General features: G+C 39.5%; 1 protein-coding gene across 3 annotated transcripts; it reads right to left on the reverse strand.

Annotated features, from left to right (window-relative positions):
- Positions 1-815: 815 nt before the first annotated feature.
- On the reverse strand, positions 816-21,402 carry PHC3 (polyhomeotic homolog 3). Of its 3 annotated transcripts, XM_053986032.1 has the most exons (15): positions 21,257-21,402; positions 20,349-20,507; positions 18,866-18,943; positions 17,203-17,361; positions 16,610-16,708; positions 15,257-15,491; positions 13,016-13,890; positions 11,412-11,562; positions 10,840-11,093; positions 9,978-10,134; positions 8,567-8,681; positions 7,719-7,869; positions 7,409-7,634; positions 3,392-3,549; positions 816-2,418 (listed from the first exon to the last, which is right to left on the reverse strand). In XM_053986032.1, exons 1-14 carry the CDS (start codon positions 21,380-21,382, stop codon positions 3,395-3,397), a joined length of 2,940 nt encoding a protein of 979 aa, XP_053842007.1. In that variant the 5' UTR covers positions 21,383-21,402; the 3' UTR covers positions 816-2,418; positions 3,392-3,394. The 3 variants fall into 3 exon arrangements, with proteins under 3 accessions (XP_053842007.1, XP_053842008.1, XP_053842009.1); XM_053986033.1 differs by lacking the exon at positions 816-2,418 and having other exon boundaries at positions 3,181-3,549; positions 17,203-17,328; XM_053986034.1 differs by lacking the exons at positions 816-2,418; positions 18,866-18,943; positions 20,349-20,507 and having other exon boundaries at positions 3,181-3,549.
- Positions 21,403-22,867: the final 1,465 nt, after the last annotated feature.

A 22,867-nucleotide genomic window follows, 5' to 3' on the forward strand; every position in this document is an offset into this window, starting at 1 on the left:
AAAAAAGCCATGGAATGTATCTCCCTTCTGACCTATTCCTACAGAAGCTGAAATACTGCAAACATTACTGTGAGGGGTAGCCTGCAACACCAGAAATCTGAATACAGAAAGCAAAATCCCAGGAAATAAAGAGAATAAGAAAAGATTTCTTGTAGACACGTCCTGTGGGAAGAAGTGTTAAAATGCAATGAAAATCTTTAATACTACTTCTTTTGCAAGAGGGTACAGCCTAACATGTGGGAAAGCCATGGGAAATGGTAGTATAAGTCTGGGAAAACCTTACCTACCTGAACAGCAAGTGGCTGGTACATAAAATGGTTCTGGAGCACTGTTACTCTAAGTATTATATTGCTTTTCTGAGAAAATTCATAAGCTTCCCAAGTAGACTTCAGTTGCACTTGGCAATTTTCCAGCATACTTTCACATACAAGTGTGATTTTTAAAAAAAAAAAAATTTTATTGACACAGCTACACTGGCAAACACTCCTGCACAAGTGCACTTCTATCAGTACAGGTTGGTATAGCTGTGTCTGCTCTCAAGTTCCAGTTAATTGCCAAAATCACTGAAGAAGAAGAAAAAAAAAAACTTTCAATATGCATAAGGCCCACATTCTAAGCTGTTGCATTTATGAATATTTAAAGCATAACTCATTATCTGTGGCTCTCCCAAACCCACAGGGAATGTTACGTACCAGATGAACAGGACCAGATGTGCCTTACTGGGGTCTGCTCTGAGCTCCTGGCACCTGGCAGTGATTCTGGCTGAGCTGGACACAAACACTAGCTGGAGAAGCTTTCCTGAAAGCTGTCTAATAAAGCAAAATTAAAGTGGCCATGAAATTCTCATGCATGTAACACTGATTAACTACATGTCTAAATAAGACCCCTAAGTCCACATTTTCTAGTACACTTTAAGCCATTATCAAACCACATTTATGTATCCCTACTTTTTACATTGCCTAAGAACAGTACAATCAGAAGACAGATTAAAAATTAGCCAGTGAGATTTCTGTATAAAAATAATAAAACTTTAAGACAAAAGCCAAAGGATAAATATCTAAGATATCTTTAGTCTTCAGTTAGCTCATCAAAACAGAACATATCCTTTAGAACATATGTTACAGATATGCTACACTGTTTATCTTACAGAAATGCTACAAATGGGAACCCACTGTCTCCATCATTTGAATGTCTTTCAAATGAACAGTAGCAAACATTGGAACTTCAACTAAGAAGTTTATTTTACAACAGTAACTGAAAATAGAAAGAAAAAAAAAAACAAATTAGAAAGTGCTTAGCAACTTCCCTCCAAAATAAACCCAGGCATCAATTCATCCTCTAAAGCTTTGGTGCCATTTGGGTAAGGGGTCTCGCCACATACCAGGGTGCAACTGCAACATGTTGTCCTAACTTGCAGCTTCAGTGGTTAATAAAAACATTAATAACATCTGCTATTAGCAAGCTCAAACAGTTGTAACTAAGAACAATGATTCTAATGTTGATCTCTAGAAGGTAATGGTAGAAAATCTGTTAGTGGAAACAAAGCAATAGTGTAATTAAAGGAAAATGAAGCACAGATTTTTCTGTAATTCAAATTTACTCTTTAAGGTCATCAGTTAAATAATATACATATTAACCTGTCTGTCAGAAACTGCCTTTTAGCCAGTGTATGTGCATTGACTCCTTTTGATCTAGGGCAGCAGTTCTCAAACTTTAGGTCAGTTCCTCTTCTCTTCAGGAATACTGTACAGCCCCCTGAATACCTCCCTACACAATCATATATTATGCATTAATTTGCATAAAATACAAAAAAATACATTATTTGCAGACACATACACATATTTAATTCAAATATACACAATAACTATCTGCACACGTACCCTTCTTTCCCTAAACAAGAGCTTAAGGATCCAGGTCTGTACATAAGGGGAGTGGAGCTGCAAAAGGGAGGGAACAGAAGGACAAAATACATCCAAGAGCATCTGTGCACAGGTGGTGGGGAAGCAAAGGCCAAGAAGGTGCTGCTGCCTCAGAGCCCAGGCAGCTTCCAAGAGCATCAGTAACTGGGGAAATGTATTTGTTCCACACAGGGTGAGAGAGGGAAGATGGAGGGGAACACTAAAATGCCACCACCTGGGTCTGCAGCATCCAAGACAAAATCTCCTGCCAGAGGGACAAAGCAGGGCCCCTGGACATTTCTCTGTCCTGGTTCTCCCAAATATGCCCTAAACCAGGACATTCTCCCAGAGCTGGCATTCCTCCTGCTGACCTGCAGCTCCAGGCATTCAGCAGCTGCTCCTGCACAAGCTCTGAGGGGGCGTCACTGCTCCTTCCTTAAATTAGTGCAAGCACAGCTCACACTGGCCACTGGACAAGGAAAAGGTGCTTGGAAGCTTCCAGTGAGGCAATGGGAATGCACTACAGGCAAAGACATGTTAGAAGAGGTATCAAGAAAAAGAACACACGAGTTATGCTGTCCCTTCTCTACCCCCAGTCTTTAAAGCAACTTGTCTCAACATGAGCTGGTCCTGGCTGCAGTTTTCAGCCCCTCACATCCAGGCATTTGGGAACGTGAACCTCAAGTGCTCCCACACTTCCTCAGGGTCCGCTCTGAACCCCCATTTGAGAACTGCTGGTCTAGTTTAACTAGCAGCATGTGAAACTACAAACCTAACACTTAAATGCTCCCTTAGTGCATAGCAGCATTCAAAGAGTAAAGTAACATGTGCTTCAGTTACCTCTGGCAGGAGTGTCAGTAGCCTGATCATGAGGATTTTGATGAGACATCTACATGATTTATAGTATTTTACAGACTTCAAGAAAATACTATAGTGGCAGAGATGAGGGTAAGCCTACACAAGGAAAACCAGCTGCCAACCTACCCCTTACAAACAATTTGCTCAAGACTAAAACAAACTCAGAGAGCACAACTAAATGCATAGCATTTTACTGGTACTAGTGCTTCCACAGGGCCTGTGGACACTTCTGTTAGTTCAGTCCAAACACTGCTGTATGTGGGAAAAATCTTTCAGAATACAGCAACACAATTTAAATGGTGTCTGGATTGGGGTGGGGACTGGGGTGTTAATCATAACTCAGAAGATGAAGTACATGTTAGGGAATATCTAACCTATCACAGCATATTTCACTTCATGTTTTTCCATGAAAAATTTCAACTCAAAGCATTACTCAGGCTTTACTATAAACTTATTAGTTGTTGAAAACTACAGAGGACTCCTGGTATAATCAAAGGAACATTTTAAAGTCTTTATGTGGGGAGAGCCCCACCTACTTAACAAAACATCACAGTAACACTCATGCCACAGTGAAGATGTTGGCATATTACTGTTGGTTCTGTCACTGAAACTGTTGTTTAAACCTTCACGTTCACCTCCTAGGACTCTTTCAAGGAATTGATACGTGCACAGATTTTCAATGCAGGTCCAAGCTTAATATTCATTGCACTCATAAGGTGATCCTCCTTCAACAAAAGGAGAGCTTGTCCATCAATTTCTTGTGCTCTAAATTCATCTGCAATATCTTGACAACCTAAAGGCAATAAAAAATATGATTACTGTTTAGAAATGTCCATTCTTAGATCCAATATCCACACCAGATTTTGTCCACACCAGAGCTTTTCAGCAACACATTTTCCAGTGCTCATCTCTTTAGCTTGTTGAACCTAAATTACATAAAAGAGTTCAGTATTATGATGGGAATTCTGAAATAATATGAAAATAATTTTTACTACAGCCTCTAATTGCACTGTATTTATTGAAGAACTACTCACTGGGAATTTAAAGTCCCAGCAAAGACAGAATTTTCATTTCATTAAGAGGAACAACCTCTCATCATTGGAAGAGACTGGGAAAACAGCAATGAAATAGCAATCAGGAACATAATTCAAGTAGGTTCTTTCCAGCAATAAAAAGATATTATTACCTAATTCTATAAATGATAGCTATATTATACTGCTCTGTGCAGTGAGAACATCCAAATAGCTACAATTTCCAAAAGGAGTTATTTCCATCTGTGTGTTACACCACTGAGCTACAGAAACAAAGTTTTGATGTATGGGCTTTGGCACAATCATCTCATGAAGATATTTAGCATTTGTTATCAGAGTGAATATTCTACACACAGCAGTAACTCAAGTCACTGCTCACAAGTGCAACTTTAAACTGGTTGGATCTTCTTTCCCATGTTAAACTTCTTTTCTCAACATGAATTACCAGTCTCAGGTAACTGAAGATCACAACATTAAAAAAAAGACTCTACATGGGTTGGACTGTCCCAAGCAACTGAGGGCCCCTTTCCACTGAAGAACACTGTGGAAATAAAGGTTCCTCCAAAGATGTTCTGGATATGTGCTGAGCAGAATCAGCCAGTTATGCCTGGCTCTATGGCAGCTCTGTTAGATGGATAAATGTCTTCTAACAGTCATTATCAGAAGCTTCTTTCCCCCAGCCATGCTTTTAATGGGGTTTTTAAATACAGTTGTGTTCTCAATCCAGCATCTGTCTCAGAGCCTTTCAGACACACTTGAATTTGTGCTCCACCTTCCATTCCTGATGTCAATTATTCCTCAAGTAAGCTTATTTTTTGGCATTTTTACATTTTCCCTTTTTAAATGTACACTATTATAGAGATATCAAATTACTGTGAAGAACTTTTCTACCTAGATGACAGCAACTAATTTTATATTCTCTTGTGTGTTCAGATTTAAATTCCATAAAGAATAGATAGCCTAATTTCCTGATGGATTTACAAATGTGTACAAGGCAAATGGAAAGGAAACATGGAAGGAAGTATCAACATCCAAACCTGAATTCATTTAGATTATTACTGTGTGAAGGTTGTAACATTCAAGGTTGGATAAAGTTAGCTTTTCACGAAGAATAAAGCACATTTTTTCCTTAATGATTTGTTAAGGAGACCTCATGCAACAATCAGCTCTGACATCATCATAAAGGTTTTCTTATTGAAGTACCAACAACAGATAAAACATCTGTAAGTCAAGTATTGAGTATTTCTGGGAAAGGTATCATGGCATGTCTGATTTGAGACCTGCACATTGTGATTGTCAGGCCACACCATTTACAAAGAGTCTCAGAGATCAGAAGAAGCTCTTACATTTAGGAACAAAACTGGTCCTATTGAAATAGGAAACCGGATGTTTGTTGTTGCCAGTTTTTTTCCGCAATTTTTAAGCAATTTCCGTGCAACTTCTTAAACACTTTTTATCAAAGCCATTTTTGGAAAAGCAGAGCATGGAAGTTGAAGGTATTGCAGTTCCCACATCCAAGCACATCTGGGTATATTCTTAACTTTTGCAATTACTTGTTGTGCAATAACTTAGCCAAAAGAAAAAGGTGGAGAGCGGGTGAAAGGTCATTCATCTTGCAACTGAAGACAGAAAGGAGAACAATTCTGCTCAGCTTAAGCTGTTCTGTCTCTTCCCCCAGAAGAAGCAGCTAACAGTGCAAGTGTCCCAGACACTGACTTCTCCAAAAGGCTCCAGAGGAACTCAGGAAAAGCCTGACAAGGACACACGTCCATTTCAACTACAGACTGTGCAGAAAGCTGTAAATGAAAACAGATGTCCCTAATGTACATGGAAAAGTGACAAATCACCATCTCCTACAGCATGGTCTACAGATGGCCTGCACAGACTGCACCAAGTAGATATATAATATAAAATGCCATAAAGAGAATCATCTATATTATTTCCTGCATTAATCCATCTTGGAAGTATATGATGAAATATTTTTTCAAGAGAGTGACTTGAGAATATACTGAAAAGAATAAACCCCAAAATTACCCAAAAACCCAAATGCAGCAACACAGCAATAAAAATTCTGGCAGGTTGTGAATATAACTTTAAATATCTATTGAATTTCTTTTTAAAAAAAGTATCTGAGAAACTAAGCGTTCATATGGAAAGGAATGAGTAATTATAATAAATTTTCATCACATATAAATAAATGTTTGTTTAAAATCAAAGATCACCTTGTTTATAGAATACACAAAACTAAACCAGATCCAACAGCTGGTGAAATATTGTAAAAGTAATGGTTTCAAAACAGAAACCACATTTTAAGAATAAAATTTTTAGTTTCATACTTGCAAGTGAATAGTGTTTATGTGGCACTTCCATTACTCTGGCACAGGAGTTATCATTTATTGAGAGCCTAGGGTTAGTTATTGAATTAACTAGAGCCTCGAATCCATACAAACAGTAACTGAAAACAGCAGTGACAGAGCTACACTCCATAACACAGCTCAAGTACAGAAACAGGAATAACCACATCCCAAACCCAAGGAGCTTTGCTAGTTTCCAGAGTCATCACTGCAGGTTCCCAAGAAGCAGACAGTGTTACTGAATTGCAATAAACTATCAGAAGAAAGGTACTTCAAGGATGACTCTTGCCAACTTTAAACATCTCTTATGCAATTCTTTGCCTGACCTACTAAAAAAGACTGTCTGTCAAAATGCATGTGTATGACTTAGCAGTGAAGATATATTCCTTATAGGTTAAGAGTCTAATGGGATTCACAAAAAAAATGGTATAGCATTCCAGAAAAAGTAGAAAATTAGGAACAAACGTAGCTTGGGTTTTAATGGGTAAGCAACAAAAATTCTGGTATGACTGCTACTGTGGAGATCTGCCTTGTTATCTGTAGGGGTTAGTGTCTGATCAGATAAAATGGCATCCTTGGGAAAAGGTGGGGAGTGAAGCTTTAAAGGTTGTAATAGTAAGGAAATGATAAATGCCAAATAACCCAAAGATGACATAAAGGTAACAGTGAACATTGATCTAAAAGAAAGGTTTGTGAACAAGGAAAAACCATATTATTTTTTCTGAGAACAAACTGAGACTAGCAGTATGCAGAGTTTCTAGGCAGAAGATCTCTGAGCAAAGCTATGCAAAAAAAATTTAACTTTATAGCAGAAACTTGCTTATTCTTTTTTAATGACTTGTATCATGACAGGTCTTCCAAACCTTTCAGTTCTATCAAGGGAAGTAACACTGCTCTTGCTTTTTCTAATGAATAAGCAGCAAGGGAGGAAGAAAGAGAAGAAGGAAGTGAGAAAGGAAGAGAAGAAAGCACTGTAACAGGGAGGAAGTGTGTCTGATCTCTCTACTGACCTCTTGAGAGAAGTCAGACTGAAGGAAGGAACAGCTCTAATCTCCATCAGCTGGGATGCAACAGCAGGAGTGGGACTAGCTCTATCAACATGGGATTTGTGCTGAAGGAACAAGCAAGAGGAAACAAATCACATTCCAGTCTCTATCACCAGCTAACACTGCTGCTGTTACCACATCACCTCCTCATCACAGTGCTGCTATAAAGCAAGGAACTTCATTGTTAAAACCAACGGAACAAGCTATTGCCCCTTCCATACCAGGCAGAGAATGTATAAAGGCCCAGACTTCATCGACAGTCCATACTGAGGGGTCAGTTTGCACCACTGGTAAGAGGTCGATGCTCTCTGGCATTTTCCGCATCCTCAGCTCCCGGAGCTCCCTCTCCCTCTCACTCTGCCTCCGCAGGCGCGTGGTCATGGCCGTGGGAACAGCGTCTTCATGAGGAGCCAGATCTTCTTCTGCAGATGGATAAGTAATTGGAAGCTGGAAAACGTAGTAACTACAGTATTAGGCTTTATTTGCAATTCCCAAAGCAGTGCCATAGTTTTAAGCAAATGTTCCACAGACCTGTCTAAGAAAATGATCTCGTGATGCCCCCTCAGGGCCGCTCGGCCGACGCCCGCGTCGCCCAAGACTTTGGCTATCTGACTTCCGATTCCAACGACTGGTCTTGTCTGATGGAAACAGCCCAAATTTCTTAGTGCAACTAAGGCTGTGCCTAAAGAAGTAAGATATATTCAATAATGCACTAGGAGTTTTTTGGACTGAATTCAATCAAGTAACCATAAAATCACAGTGTTGTAGAAATGCTGCTTAATTACAACAACAGCTGTCAAAGAAATACAAGAGAAAAGTATCTCAAAGGCCATTTCATCAAAACCCTCATCTTGTTGTGGGATCAAGTACATCCAGATGACCCCTGGAAGATGTCTGTCCTTCCCATTTTTAGAAATACCTTTGCATTTTATCGCATCTGAAATGTCCACTGAAAACCTAAAATCACATTGTATTTCCTGGTTCCATTTTCTCTACCCTGCTGATACCCAGTCAAAGGAGGATAGAGGCAAAAATCCCATGTTAAGATTAAAGGACTAAATCTCTTTGAAATTATTTTGCTGGTGGTGTCCCAAGAAGTATCAAATCAAAAATATATATTCCCACTACCTAAATGGGAACACAGCAGACATATGAGAAAGCTCTTTTTTGGCATCCGCGTGTCTGGACGTGACCTAAGTGGCAACTAGAAATGGGCAACTATTCCCTGTTTCTAAAACTTATGGTGTTAAACATCAACTTTCCAGTTGTTATAATGGAAGATTTTGCATTCAGAGGTTGACTGTGAATTCTTGCTCTCTTAACCAGGAGAGATTAATCCATTAGCCAGATAATGATAAACAATAACTACATAGAATTACCTTTTGGCACAGGATGTGGAGCAGAATCTTTTTGACCGCAGAAACTTATTGGGATATCCCATTTTTCCACAAAATTCGCACTTCAGAAGATCATTTTCAATTTCCTCCAGTCCCTCTAAAGAAGGAATGAGGAATAAAGTCAGTTCCAATGACACAAAATTATGTTCACATCTCTCACCTCAAGCAGGCAAAAGATCTTCAAATATTTAACTCATTCAATTAAATACTTTGATTAACAGACAATTATGCAAAGCAAAGCAAGTCATAGATTTCATTCTGTCTAGAAAAGATCTTGAGCAAAATGAACTTTAATGAACCTTCAATTAAGTTATTCAATGAACTTAATCAGTTTTTTGTTGCATTTCAAGCCATCCATGAGCAGGTCTGCCCTCAAACATAGCAAGCAATTAAAAAAGAAGGGTTACATTCCTCATGAATTGTTTCATAAAGAGTTCATTACGAGAATCAGGCCTTCCACAGTATAAATGCAAACTCTCCTGTAATGACATAATTAATTAATATTTTAAAGTACTTTGAAGAAGCAGCTGCTACAACCAAAGGGACTTGTGAAAGCGAAGAAAACATTGAATCTTGAATATATATAACATTCAATCTATGAAAAAGATAATCTGTGTGCAACAAAGAAAAGGATTATGACATCTGTTATCTACAGCTTATTGTTACACAGTATTTTTCTCTTATTGGTGAGGTGAGATGGCACTTTTCCTGCTCTACAAAAAGCACTAGTGCAGCAAAGAGCTGGAAATACTGAGAAGGGTATTTGAAGGGTGTTTCTGACACACACACAATCATACTCTGATTTACTATCAGAAAATCTCCTCTACTCACGTGATGTGGATGTGGATGTGTCTTGATGTTGTATGTTTCCTACCAGCTCATCTAATAGTAGCTACAAATTCTCTACATAAACCTAACACCAGCTGTAAGGAGCTAAACCAAAACTAAACCCAAATCTGTGAGTGTTTGCATAATTCCACAAAACAGACAAGCTGTCTGAAATCTGAGAAACAGCATGGTGTTCATACTGAAAAGAAAACTGAATTAACATCTAATTAAACAAATTATGGACAAAATAACTGCTGCAAAGAGTTTTGATATGGAAGAAGGAATAGTACTATTTTAAGAGAATAAGAGAAAGACTTGCATTAAGACTAAATTTAAGCAGATCACCAAACACAGCTCTAGTGCAATAAGGATACAAGCTGTGGGAAAGAAAGCCCAGGGGTGGCTAAAAAATTCTGAACTTTCAAATCTTAGCTGAATTTATACAAGTTATTCTATGTGTTCACCGAATAACTTAGTTCTTCTGGGCCAGGCCACAGTTTGATTCCCATTTCATTACACACAGAACTGGAGGGGGGAAATGGGCATTTAAACAAAAACTACAAACCTTCTGCAATCATATCCTCTATCTCTGTGTCTGATGAGTTGTCTGCATGTTTTGTGTTCTGCAGGTCTGATTCAACACACACCACACTCATGATCTGACCCTCCACCAGCAATCTCTTCTCTGCAGGCTGTTCCACCAGCAGAGATGAACGACTGACCTAGGGCAATAAAAGAAAAGCAACAGTGAGTAATTAACTTTATTCACAACAGTGAATAATTAAAAACAGTATTTGTGACTTAACAGTTGTAACTGAGAAGATGATCAGTTTCTACTTCATATCAATGAAGTGTAAAATTACATCGTGCCAAAGCTTATTTCTTAAACAAATTAAGACTCACTCCTGCTCTGCAGTTTGCAATTATATTTAACAAAGGGAGAAACACATTATATCTACAGAAATGAAGGAATGGGAAAATGAGACACATATTAAATTAGAAAGACAGGCTTTAAATTGTCAGTTTGTGATTTAAAATTGTCAATGGTACCTCTCACCAGACACCGCAGTAATTACACCTAGCCCAGTTAAGAGCTTGCCAGTGCTTGAAACAACAAATTGTAGCATTGTAGAACTTTATCAGACTCAGTTCTGAGGTTCAAATTAAGGTATCACTTAAATAGAGGGATCTAGGAGGCAGATAAATATAAAAAAGTTATTCCAAATGGTAGCCTAAACCCACTCTCTGTAGTTATCTCCAGATATAGCCTACTACTCAAGACACCAATCAGTGGAGAAAAGGTCAAAACCAACATCTGAAATATAATTCAAGATCTAAGTATCAACCAGCCACAAATAACATCATTCTTACAAAGAGTTAATTTCAAAGATTACTAGTAAAAAATTCCTAGCAACTTTTAGACTTACAGGAAATGGCTCCAACCCCTCCTGAATCACAAAGCCTTCGATGACGTGGGTCAGGATCTGGGGTTTAACAATAGCCTGTGGAGGTTTATTTTCTAGGCTGGGAATGCTACTGGGCATGGATGTGCTGTTGCTCCTTGTTGTTGCTGCTGGAAGCAAAAGAGGTGGTGGTGGAATAGAGGCATGGGAAGGATCAGATGGAGATTTAATTACTGAGGCACTGACTGATGATGTCACTGAAGGCAGTCCCCCATGTTCTGCAAAAAATAACAAAATATGTTACGTTTTATCACTTATGTCCAACCACTGGCTCAGAATCAGGAAGTAAGAGGTGATGAATCCCCAAGACTCATCTCTGCACCCATCAACCCCTAACACAGACTCTTCCCTAGGCTTTATAGATTCCACTTTTAAAACAACAGACTATTATCTCAACAGACTATTCCACAAACACACCCTCCTCATGCAAACATTTTCCTTTACTCAGTACCTGCTAACTACAAACATAGTTGGCCATTAATTACTTACACAAATCACAAAACCAAAAGCTATCTTAGTTTGGCATTTGTCCTCACCTGACAAAGGATCTTCTGAATTAAGAGCCTCTCCATTGCCCAAGGTTATGGCTGGTGGGGACAAGGTGGGTGGTGTAGGTGTTCTTGCCATGTGGACACAATCTGAGTCCTCGGGCATCTCCTCTTCACACACATTCTCCACTTGGTAAATCTGCATCCAACAAACTATTGCTTTAGAGAGATTTCCATTCTATCTTAACACCTTAAAAGAGTTGCATAAATATAGTTTTAAAAAGAAATTACCAGGTCAAATATGTTAATCTTTTAATAAAATACTAGTTCCCAAAATGAATACCAAACAATGAACTCTGAGGACATCACAATAACTATGACAGTAAAATTAAAGTATTTTGTTAGAAACAGCAATACATAAAGAAGCACAGTTCTCCAATCAGAGCAGAGAACTTGACTTTTTCAGTATCTTATGTGTATAGTTTACTGCTATTTTTTTTACACATTGATTTGATGTTATTTAAATGCGTCTGCAAAATGCAAGTTCAATGACCAGTCTGCAAATTGTTCTATCTTATACAGCAGTGTAATCAGGCTGAGTATTTCAGAAGAGTACACCAAGACTATCAAGCATTGGGGGTTATAAGAGCATTAGGGGTTATAAGAGATTTTAAGGTCTTTCCCTCAAAAGTATTGAAATAAATTTACATAAATTCCTGACAGTCAGTTTAGCAGATTAAAATGTAAAACACCACCCTGTCAAAAGCAAACCTGGCTCCTACTCTTTTGCCCAATTTTCTCCATGAAATACCAGAGTTGAGATTATTACTCTCTTAAAATAAATTGAAAATGAACAGCACACCTCCTTCCTTAACCTTTTGATAGCCTCAAAAAAGCCTACAAGAGCGGCTGATTCTTTTGCTCATCTTAATCTCATTAGCATTTTACCACTAAAGCCCAGCAATGCCATCTTAAATACCAGCCTTATTTGCATAATATTTTATTTTCCTGTACACAATTCTAATCCAGTGATTGAAGGCAAAACCTTCAATTACAAACTGCAGACATCTGAGACAAACACTGAACCAAATTAAATGGTGGTGATGGGAATTGCCAGAACACCATCAAAATTCCCCTATTCTTTTATGAAGAGGATATTTTTAATGTTAGTACAAAATAAATAATCCAGAAATCAATCATCTTAATGACCTCATATGCACCTTCCACCTAGTATAGATTGTTCTCCTAATCGAAATCTATTTGTATTGAGGTAAAAGTTTACAGTCCTCATGTCACATTTACCAAAATTCTTTACGTAAGCACTGTCATATATTTACTTATTCTTTTAAACTTCAAATACATTGTAATTTCATTAAGAAACAAGATTTTTAGATCTTAAATTTACATTTTCTGGATTCCTGGTTCATATTCTTGACGGATGATCCATTACAAAAAGCCAACATAAAAACCCCAAACCAAAATATGAATCAGAAGGAAAAAGTCTATTATTTTCTTAAAACTCAGTTCTGTAATCAATAGGTTTCTTGTCCTCTGTCTAGCACCTGATTTAGGTCACTTTGAAGTCAATGAGCCTGACTCACAGCTCTAGAGGAGCCCAGGGAAAGAATAAAGCATGCAATGTTATCACTCACCACTGGAGTTTCAATCGGAACTGACGGCTGCACCTGCAGATTTACTGCGACCGTCTGTGGCGGTGGAAGAGTTTGAAATGGCAGCTGGACCAAAGCCTCTGCAGCAGGAAGCTCTTCCTCAGAAACCAAAGTGTTTTGAACCAAAACCTGGCCCTGGGACAGAATTTCAGGTTGCACTTGTAAAGACTGCACAGACTGCAGGGGCAGCGGTTGAATCTGGGTTGAGGATGCCGAGAGCTGAGGCGGAGCTGCCAGAGGGATGGGTGCAGATTGCAGGGCTGGATACTGCTGGTGTGGCGTGGAGGACACGAGCTGCTGGCCCGGGGAAACCAAGCTGGGCGGCTCCACGGCCCCGAGGTGCACGGCGGGCGAGGGCGGGAGCGGCAGGTGCTGCGGGAGGCTGAGCGGCTGCGACGGCCGCACGGGGTTGGCGGCAGCCGCCTGCGGAGCGGCCGGCTCGGGCTGCAGAGCCGCCGGCACCAGCGAGCTGGCCTGGGACTGGATAAGGGCTTGAGGGTGAATGATTATGGTGGGTGACTGACTCGGGGAGTGGGACGGCGGAGGGGACACCACCACTGACTGCTGAGCTGACTGGGACGGGGTAGGAGAGAGCGTGAGAGGCGGAGGATGGACGTGGATAGGGGAGCAGTGGGACTGGACGCTGCTGGGAGCCGGAGGCAGCGCATGGCTGGGGAGGGGCAGACAGTGCTGGGATGGAGGCGGCTCCTGGCCCGGAGGAGTCTGAAGTGCAATCGGCTGGACTTGCTGCTGCTGCTGCAGGATCAGCTGATGATGGGAAATCTTTGGAGGTGGTGAATGAAGTGGAATCTGCTGATGTTTTACTAGAGAATGAGGTTGCAATGGAGAATATGAAGCTGTGAGGGAAGGGAAGGGAAAAGAAGTGGCAATTAGTATTTATTTCTTCAAGTTCTGAAAATATTGTAAAATACCTCAAACATTCTCACTTTAAAGATCAGCACAATATTTTTAACACTTCCAATATTTGTTTAAAAATATCTTCAATTTATTAGGGGAGTATATCAATTTCCAAAGCAAAATGCAGCAATGAACAAATGAATATGGCCATGGTTTTTACATATAGGTACTTTCTATAAAGAAGTAGCTAAACTTATCTTTTTGCTGCTAGTTCTGAGATTATTGCTGATCCAGCCTTATTTAAGAATTTCACACAACTTTAAATGGATTTAACCTTTGCTTTGAAACAGACTGGAAGAGAAATGATAAGCACAACAGGATTTGCTGATAACTGTTAAGTTAACCTTCAGATAATACCATGCTAAGAGACTAAATAAAACTCCAAGAGTTTAGTATAAATTTAAACCATTGAAAGCATTTGCCTGAACTTGAACACAGCAACTGAGAGGCACAAACCTAAAAATAGTGCAGCTTCCAGAGAAATCATCACCTTTAAGTGAACCAGTGACTCACAACCATTTCTTACAGCACACATTTTCCTCCACATGCAAACCTCTTCTTGCTTTGTTTTGTCCACTTGAGAAACAACTCATTTATGTAGGTTTTTTTATTTGTTCTGCTACTAAGTATGGGGTTTTTTTCTTACCAACGTGAGTTCTGAGAGCATTAGAGTTCAATACCTCCAGAATGTCTGCCTCAAGTCCCACTCTTTCTCTAAAAGCTGTCACTAAGCCAAGCTGCATTCCACAGAATTCAGACCAATTGTCTAGACTACCATCACTTTTTCAAAATAAGAAAGCTAAGATGCAAATACACTGCATGCAGTGTAAGTGCCTCTCTAACCAAGTATTTTGATTTATCTTGATACAAAATACTAAAATTTTAGCATTTTTACCTATGGATTTATGAAAGTACTTGATATAAGACCATTCTCATTACACAGACAACACAAAAAAAAAGAAACAAACCACCAATAAAATGGATTTAGATGGGAGCAAGAGGCTTGAGGTGGTTTCAGCCCCCATTTTGCTGCCCAGAGATGGGATGGCATGTCCTAACAATGAATATACAGAGAACAGGAATGAGAATCATGTTTGTGCTGTGACTCAACAGGGTATTGCAGTTGCTATATTGTGCTTGTATTGTGATTTAAGAACATTCCAATACCAATAAATAAGTGAATTCACTAATAAAATCTGAACTGCGTTCATGAGGAATATCTACAATAACATGGTCAGAGAACACTGAACTCTGACAGAACCGTGATCTACACATCAGTTTCCAGCAGCTCCACATTGATCCCACCTGGTGTAATTAAGTGGTGGATGCTGGATGTCCGTGTGACCGGCGTGCTCCGGCACTCCGGAGCGGGGCTCTCGCCTTTCCTATTGCTTTCTGAGGCATCGGGCTGGCTGCCCTTGGAGCTGCTGACAGCCTTACTGGGGCACAGGGACTGAGTTTGACCGCTGCTCTTTGGTGGGCCATTCTGTGAACTTGACAACACACCCAGCTTCTGACTGCGCAACGTCAAGTTCTGAACCTGGGAAATGGGCAAAACATGAAAAGACTCAAACTCTATAAATAGCTATGATACATATCAGGCAATAACAGCAAAAAAAATCACATTTTGTAATGCTTCTCATCCTATGTGATCACAAGAAGCTAAAAATCTGCATATCAAAGTATCTTTAAAGCCATAAAATTCAGAGAAGGATAGAGATCTTTATTACTTTAGTGATAAATACAGAAGTCTTTTTTCCCTTATTGGATTTTTAACAGAAATGAAAATTGTTAATTAATTTGAATTAAAACTTTTATTTTTCTTTTTTATTGTGCCTTCAAAGTAAGTGACACAAGGCATCTTAAGCAAAGGCAATTTTATTTTTACAGACACTGCAGAAGTGCAGTGGCTTGTGAGTGAGCTTCCAGACACCACCATAAACCAGAGCCTTGGGTGGTCATTGGGACCACCTTCTCTGCCATCTGTACACTAACAAAACTGAGACCTTTGTTTCTATATTAACCTCCAAATTAACCAATATTAACCTCCCTTCTCATCATGACACCACCAATGTAACATGAAACAAAAAGTTTGCTTTCTGAAATGTACATCAGTCAGGGATCATTTTCACTGAAGTCTGTTACCACACCCAGATTCTGCACATAACGACCCCAGATCTCCAATCCTAATGAAAATTTCATTTTCAAGGATAATGCCTACACTTGTAGCACTATTTTACATCATTTTTTACATGAAAAAGAGGACTAATTATTATCACCATTCCCTATTTTGATTACATAATCTCATCCATACTCAACAGTTAGTACCTGTGTAATGAACAGGCAGTTTACATTTCACTTCTCACTGCTCTGTGCGTCACCACAGGGCACATTCAAACCCAAGACAACTGCGCTTGCTTCCTCACTGGAATGCAGAATGCATTTACTGCCATCCTGCCCCAGTGAGGACAAATCCTTCCGCACACCTTCACAGGTAAGGTGACTCAGCTGGAGTTTGGCAGAGCCACCCCAGCAGCTCATCTGCTCTCTGGTTTGGGGTGACAGTAAAGCAAGAAAAACTAAAGCACTACATTTCCTTACTTTTCATTTTTGTCCCACTCAACAGGGTGGACCTTCAATAAGTTTAGACAAGCTCACCTGAGTAGCTGCAGACTGACAGGAAGATGAGGAGGATGAGGAGACAACAGGAATGTCAGACTGGACAGCAGCCACAGTGGTCGCAGGAGTAAAAATAAGCTGTTAAGCAAGAAAAAAAACCCATGGTAACAGACTGAAATTTTTAAGATCTGTAAAAGAAATGCAGTATCTTAAAGAGATACCATACTTATACATACTGATGTACAGCTTCTAAGATTTACTTTTTTAGTTTTAGATTAATTTATTTAAAGAACTTTTTATCATGGTAATTTTAGTAAACAAAGAAAATAATAGAGAATAGAAACAAAGAAAACAAAAGAGAATAATGTAAACTAAGTATTATAATATACTTAAATTATAAATAAATATATATTTATAATATATATTATAAAATCTTTGAGGTAGATAAACACAGCTATGAACTTTCATACAAGCACATAAGAGGACTTTCCCTTCAATACTACAAATTAGTGGGGAAAAAAAAAAAGACAGCAGAGCAGCCCAATATCTACTATATTTAAGAAAGAGAGCTTAGATCTTCCAACAGGCACAGACCAAAGCCAAACTTGGCAAGGACTGTAATCAAAACTTACCATCTGAGCTCGCAGATACATTTGAGCCTGGCTTGCACTCAGGGTGGGAGAGGTGCTGCCCAGCAACATCGTCTGTTGGGTGATGCTGCTGCTGGTGGTGTTGGAGGTCTGAGAACGGCTTATTATCTGTGCAGGTGTAGGAGAGGTGGAGAGGTTAATCTAAGGAAACAAAAATATTGCTTCTGTCATGGAAATTCCATCACCCTAGGGTCTAAAGCCAGAAAACCCTTGACAAAAATGGCAGGGGCAGTTGGAATCTCTGAACTGTGAAGATATCAAAAATATATTGAGCCAGATTCTGGCAAGATTGTACATGTTTATTCTTAAACTGCAAGCAACCACTTTGCAGTAACTAATAATAAGCAGTTAGAAGTATAAACAATGATATGAAGTCTGAAAAATATGTCTCATAGAAATATACATTTACTGAATATGTAGAATGAGATTTCAATATTTTAAGAAAAAAACACCTGAAGTTTAATATTTAAGATTTTTAAATGTTTATATTAACTGCCTTGACTGGTATCTTCTATTATGCAACCTGTTCAGGACACTTTGTGCCACCGCTTACAGACTTTCAATCCTCATTTCACAAACACACACTGAAAAACGACTGAAGACCAAGACCTTTTCCAATTTCAAATTAAATGCTTAAGAACCACTCTTTAGCATCTTCTTTAAAAAAGAAGCTGTTGTGTCTTTGCTTTTTCTTTTTTTTCTCTAACCAGTCTAACAGAGTTAAGTGCCCAGCTCTTTTTCATCACTTACTTAAAGGATTTCCTTGAAAAACCCCAGCCCAATTATTTTGTTAGTTTAACATCAGACATCTTAATAGAATTTCCCTCTGAAATTTAATGAATAAATGCTTTTACTTTTAACAACTGTAAGCCAAGCCAAGCTATGAGAGCTTAAAAAAATACACAGTTAAATCACTGAAGCTATGCACTGGAGTCATGAACAGCTTGAGGGTATGATTAAGAAGCAGGATATCTGTAGGACTAACAAATCCTACTTCAGACAGCTGTAAAACTGTACAGAAGATACTGTGCACGTCTGACAATGGCACTCAAAGAAATACAGCATGAACTGAATGAACACAGAGCTGCTCACAACTGAAATCTGAGCACATGCCTAGAATATGGAAAGTGAAACTGCGAAAAAAGATGAATGATAAAAGATGATAATCAATAAAAGAATGAATGCTATAAACATTTAATCAGTTTCATAAATATATGTGAGCATTGACTTGGATTCTTTAGATTTTGTGCTATTTAATCCCTGCTACACAGTTAACATTTTCACCTACAGTAGTGCTCTGAATAAAGAAACTAAGGTAGAAAATCCAGTAAGAAATCATGTAAGAGATGAGAGCTCAGGGAGTGATTTCTGCAGGAGTTTCAACAGCCACTGGTGCTTGTGGAGTGAGCAGATGCCCCTCAGAGCATCAAGAGGGGTCTGGGACTTGGGAAGCCAACACTGGCCACCAACAATCACACACAGGACCCAGCACTTACTACAGAGTCATCATACTGCTCACTGTGTCTGTAGTATTAATTTTAACAGTACAAACTGAAATGCTGTTAATATTTTCTGGTTTTCCCTGTAGCCATATAACAAGCAAGCAGGGTTGGGAATGGAGGGAGGGCTTGGTGCAGTTACGTACCGAGGTCTGCGACATGCTTGACTGCTGAGTGACACTCCCAGTGGGGGAAGTACATTGCCTCCCACCTGACAGGCTTGCCTAAATAGCAAGAATATGTGTCAAATAGTGAAATCAGAAAGTGCTTAAGTGATGTTCATTTTATTGCCATTGTTCATTTATAAACCATCAGAAACAGCCCTCTCTACCTTTACCTTTCTCTGAGTTAACAGTAAGATGCTTTACTCAGTAGAAATTGTTTTCAGCAAAGTGCACTCTGCACTATGGAATGCTACCTGCAAGGTGCTAAGTTCCTTGAAGTCCTCCCAAATTTCAGGCATATAAGTCTTTAGATCAAGACCTGAAGAAAAATGATGAGAGGTAAAGTCTGCCAAACTGCTAATGATGGAGCTAAGAGATCACCTCACCACCTATGGTGCTCAGAACTTAAAATGCAATATCATAAAAAACTGTCATTATTAAAACTCACGTCATAATTTTATTGTGATTAGAATCTTCTAAAAATATATACATGCGGTACAGAACAGCCTCATATTCTGGAATGGTAACTTATGTATGCACATCAAGTGTCTGTCACAGGATGCTATTCCAGCTCTTCAGATGAATAACAGGGACAGTGATTTAGGTTTCTGTATGAACCAAAACTTCTCAGCCTTTCCCAACCTGATTTTCTTTGCTCTGTTTCAGTTACTGTATATCCACATGGAAATTCATCACAACAAAAAAATTACCACAAAAATATTCCCACAATCTAATGAAAAAGGTAGAGAAGAAAAAGCCAGGAGCAAAAATGTGTCAGTCCAGTTCTGACACCAAACAGCCGTATCCCTGAGGTCCAGAACTCCATTTAGCATTTCCCTGGGTAAAATCATTAACAACCACCTCTCTCTGCAAGATCATAGTCTCAATCCAAGGCAAACTGAGGTCAAAGGAAATCTTGCCACTGCTTTAATTCAAAATGGGTCTCCTCCAGTGATCACTGATGTTAAAAGCTGTGTTTTAGATATTAAATGTCATTTACCTCCTACATTTTCACACTCAGGGTTAAAATTTAATTTTGCCATTACTTATAATGCAGCCAGATGTGAGGCAAAACACACTAAGATGCCAGATGTTCATTATTTTTTATTTCACTAAGATACATTCATTGCTTCCCCCACCAACTTTTAGAGAAAATCATGGGATGAAGATTGAAGTTGTCTATTTTTAATATTTATTTTATTACTGCTTGATGATTTACATGATGCATTATAATGTATGCAATAAAGCATGGAATGGTTGCCTACTGGAGCATCTATACCACTGGACAAAATCCTCCAAACAGTTTGGAGGATGATACAATTTAAAATAACAACATCATTAAAATATAACAGTGAATTATCATGAGGCATTAAGCTCAGGCACTTAAGCTGTTATTACATTTGACAATGACTGTAGCCCTGCTCTAGACAATTCATGATTCTTTTTCAGCAATCTTCACTCTCACCTGTGGAACAGTTGCCAGACTCTGAAATTGGGTACTGCTTAAGTGCTGCTGCTGCAGAGCAGCAGTCTGCAGCATTAGATGCTGCTGTTGGGCTGCATACATCTGCTGGAGGTACTGAGCAGCTGAGCTAGGAGGACGATGCAAGGCCTGCTGAATAACCTGTGATGAATCAGTAGGTAATTAATTACAATTACAAAGCACTCACCATGCTGACATGATATTTAAGTTTACCCTTACAAGGAAATCAAGCCAAATGAATTTTTTCACACCTATTATGTCATACTGAACTTGCTCCCTCACTGGTCTCGACCAAGTCACAGAGTATTGTCAACATCAACATATTCACATTCTCAAGGCCAGCCTGACAATACAGCATCACCCCCAACACATCACCCCAGCCTCTCAGCTGCTTGTCAACACATCCTACATCATGTTCTGCTTTTTGAGAGATCAGAGTAATGCGTGAGAAACCCAATTATCAAACACAACAGAATGGACTGTACGGAGTTCAAGGAGACCTAATTTAAAGAACAGCAAGAGGTGGCTGGATCCCAAGCAGGACTTACCCACAGAAATACCTTGGATCCCTCTAGTCAAAGTTGGTCAAACAAAAAGCTTTATTTTGCAAATGTTTATGTTAATAATCTGCACCCTCAGCAAATGGTGAGCAAAGCAAACTTTCTATCACAGCATTTCCCCCTCTCTTATTTGGGGGACAGGCCTACCCTGAACTATCTCCTTAAGTGCTCTGAGACCCTCCAGTAAATATCTCCTGAAAACCAGCAAGGCAGCTATTGAGAAAGACAACAGCAATTAAGAATGAAAAGTTAATCATGTGTGAAGTAGTGCACAATGCCTGTGTTCAGAGCTCCCTACGGGACAGGGAGGAAGCCCCCAGAGCCCAGTACCTGGACAGCATGTCTGTCAGAGCCGCTGTAGACAGAGATCTGCGGCAGCGGCGTGCGGGAAGTGGAGGTGGTGGTGACGGTCGTGGTGGATGCAGAACATGTCGTTGTGTTGGGTTCATTCTCCATAGCTGTGCAGCGTTTGTCCAGCCTGGCAGGAGTGACACAGAAGTGGTTCACAAGCAAGGCCAGAACATGCTGATTTTAATGCAAAAGAATGGTTTGCTGAGGCAGAAAAATGGACGATTTTCAAAAGGTAAGTTACACAGAATCACGGAATGGTTTCTGTTGAAGGGACCTTAAAGACCATCTTGTCCCACCCCCTGCCATGGCAGGGTCACCTTTCAATACACCAGGTTGCTTCAAGCCCCATCCAACCTAGCCTTGAACACTTGGGGCAGCCACAACCTCTACGGGCAACCTCCACAGGGCCTCACCAACCCTATAGAATTCTTTCTTAATAACTAATCTTAGTTTATAGTATTTGCTATTACTTGATGCAATCTCTTGAGATAATTTTCTAAGATCCATAAAAAGTAGCAATAAAGAACTAATTTAGGAATACATCCAAGATTTCCAACCAGCTACACAGAACCAGTAGCACCTCCCTCACCCCCACAGACCAGGACTGAAAATGCTGGCTGACACTGGACACTGAGCAAAACCTGCTCTTGGCAAAAATCACCAGTGAAATGCTCTGTTTGGAGAGAGAGGGAAAGGATACAAGAAAAAATCCTTTTAACAGCAATACCTCACACGATACAGCAAGAACTAAAGAAAAAACTACCTATTTAAGCACCTCAAATGATCCTCCCCAGTCTTATGTGGCTTCCCTCTGTTGCAGAGCACAAACTGTCATCTTTATAACTGAAACGAATCACAAATCTCAATATATGTTATGGGGGTGTTTACTGCAGTTTCTTTTTCAGTCTTTGTATTATGATTAACAGGAAATCACATAGTAGCCGTTTATTGCTTTCCAAACTATGCCAAAAAAAAGGGAGGGTTGAGAAGATGTTTCCTTCTTACCATAAAGAGGAGCTCAGAGAAATAACCAGAGAGAGCTGCAATGTACTCGAAAAAAAGCAGCTTTGCCAAGTTCTTAACAAAACCGCCCATTGGACGCTGCATCAAATGGGAATATAAATCAGGAGTTTCAACTCACACAGCTGGAAGCAGAGCAGGACACTGCCAGGCTGCCACCCTCACCTCCCAAAACACGACTGCTCTGCAAGCAGAGGGCTGCACATGATGCTGCAGTTCCTGGAGACCTGCAACAGCTAAACTGTAACACACACACGGTCACCTAGAGACCTCTTGCCTACCCTTGTATTGGACACTTGCACGGACCTTGCCAGGAAAGAAAACTTGTGGAAATCAAGAATGCTTTGAACGCAGAGATCCCTGCTACTAGAACTGAAGAAAAAATAGGATTTGTTGTTAAAAATGCAGGTCTGTCGTGCATTACTGATGCCACTTGTGTACCTACATCAGGGCACAAGTTAACACACTTGGGTTCCCACTCTAACTGCAATAAACCCAGCATCATTTCTAAAACTACTTTACATTAATTTCACATAAAGAAAAGTATATTGAAAAAAATCCTGTCTCCTT

This window comes from Vidua macroura, chromosome 10 (genome assembly GCF_024509145.1).
Source record: "Vidua macroura isolate BioBank_ID:100142 chromosome 10, ASM2450914v1, whole genome shotgun sequence".
In the NCBI taxonomy this organism is placed as follows: Eukaryota; Metazoa; Chordata; class Aves; order Passeriformes; family Viduidae; genus Vidua; species Vidua macroura.

What these genes read in the sequence shown, in the direction of transcription:
- PHC3 (XM_053986032.1), bottom strand. Translation starts at nt 21,382, where the DNA reads ATGGAGAATGAACCCAACACAACGACATGTTCTGCATCCACCACGACC. An exon ending in TCCACATCCTGTGCCAAAAG is followed by an intron (nt 7,870 to 8,566) that starts GTAATTCTATGT and finishes TTACTTCTTTAG; the next exon opens with GCACAGCCTTAGTTGCACTA. An exon ending in GAGATCATTTTCTTAGACAG is followed by an intron (nt 7,635 to 7,718) that starts GTCTGTGGAACA and finishes TACGTTTTCCAG; the next exon opens with CTTCCAATTACTTATCCATC.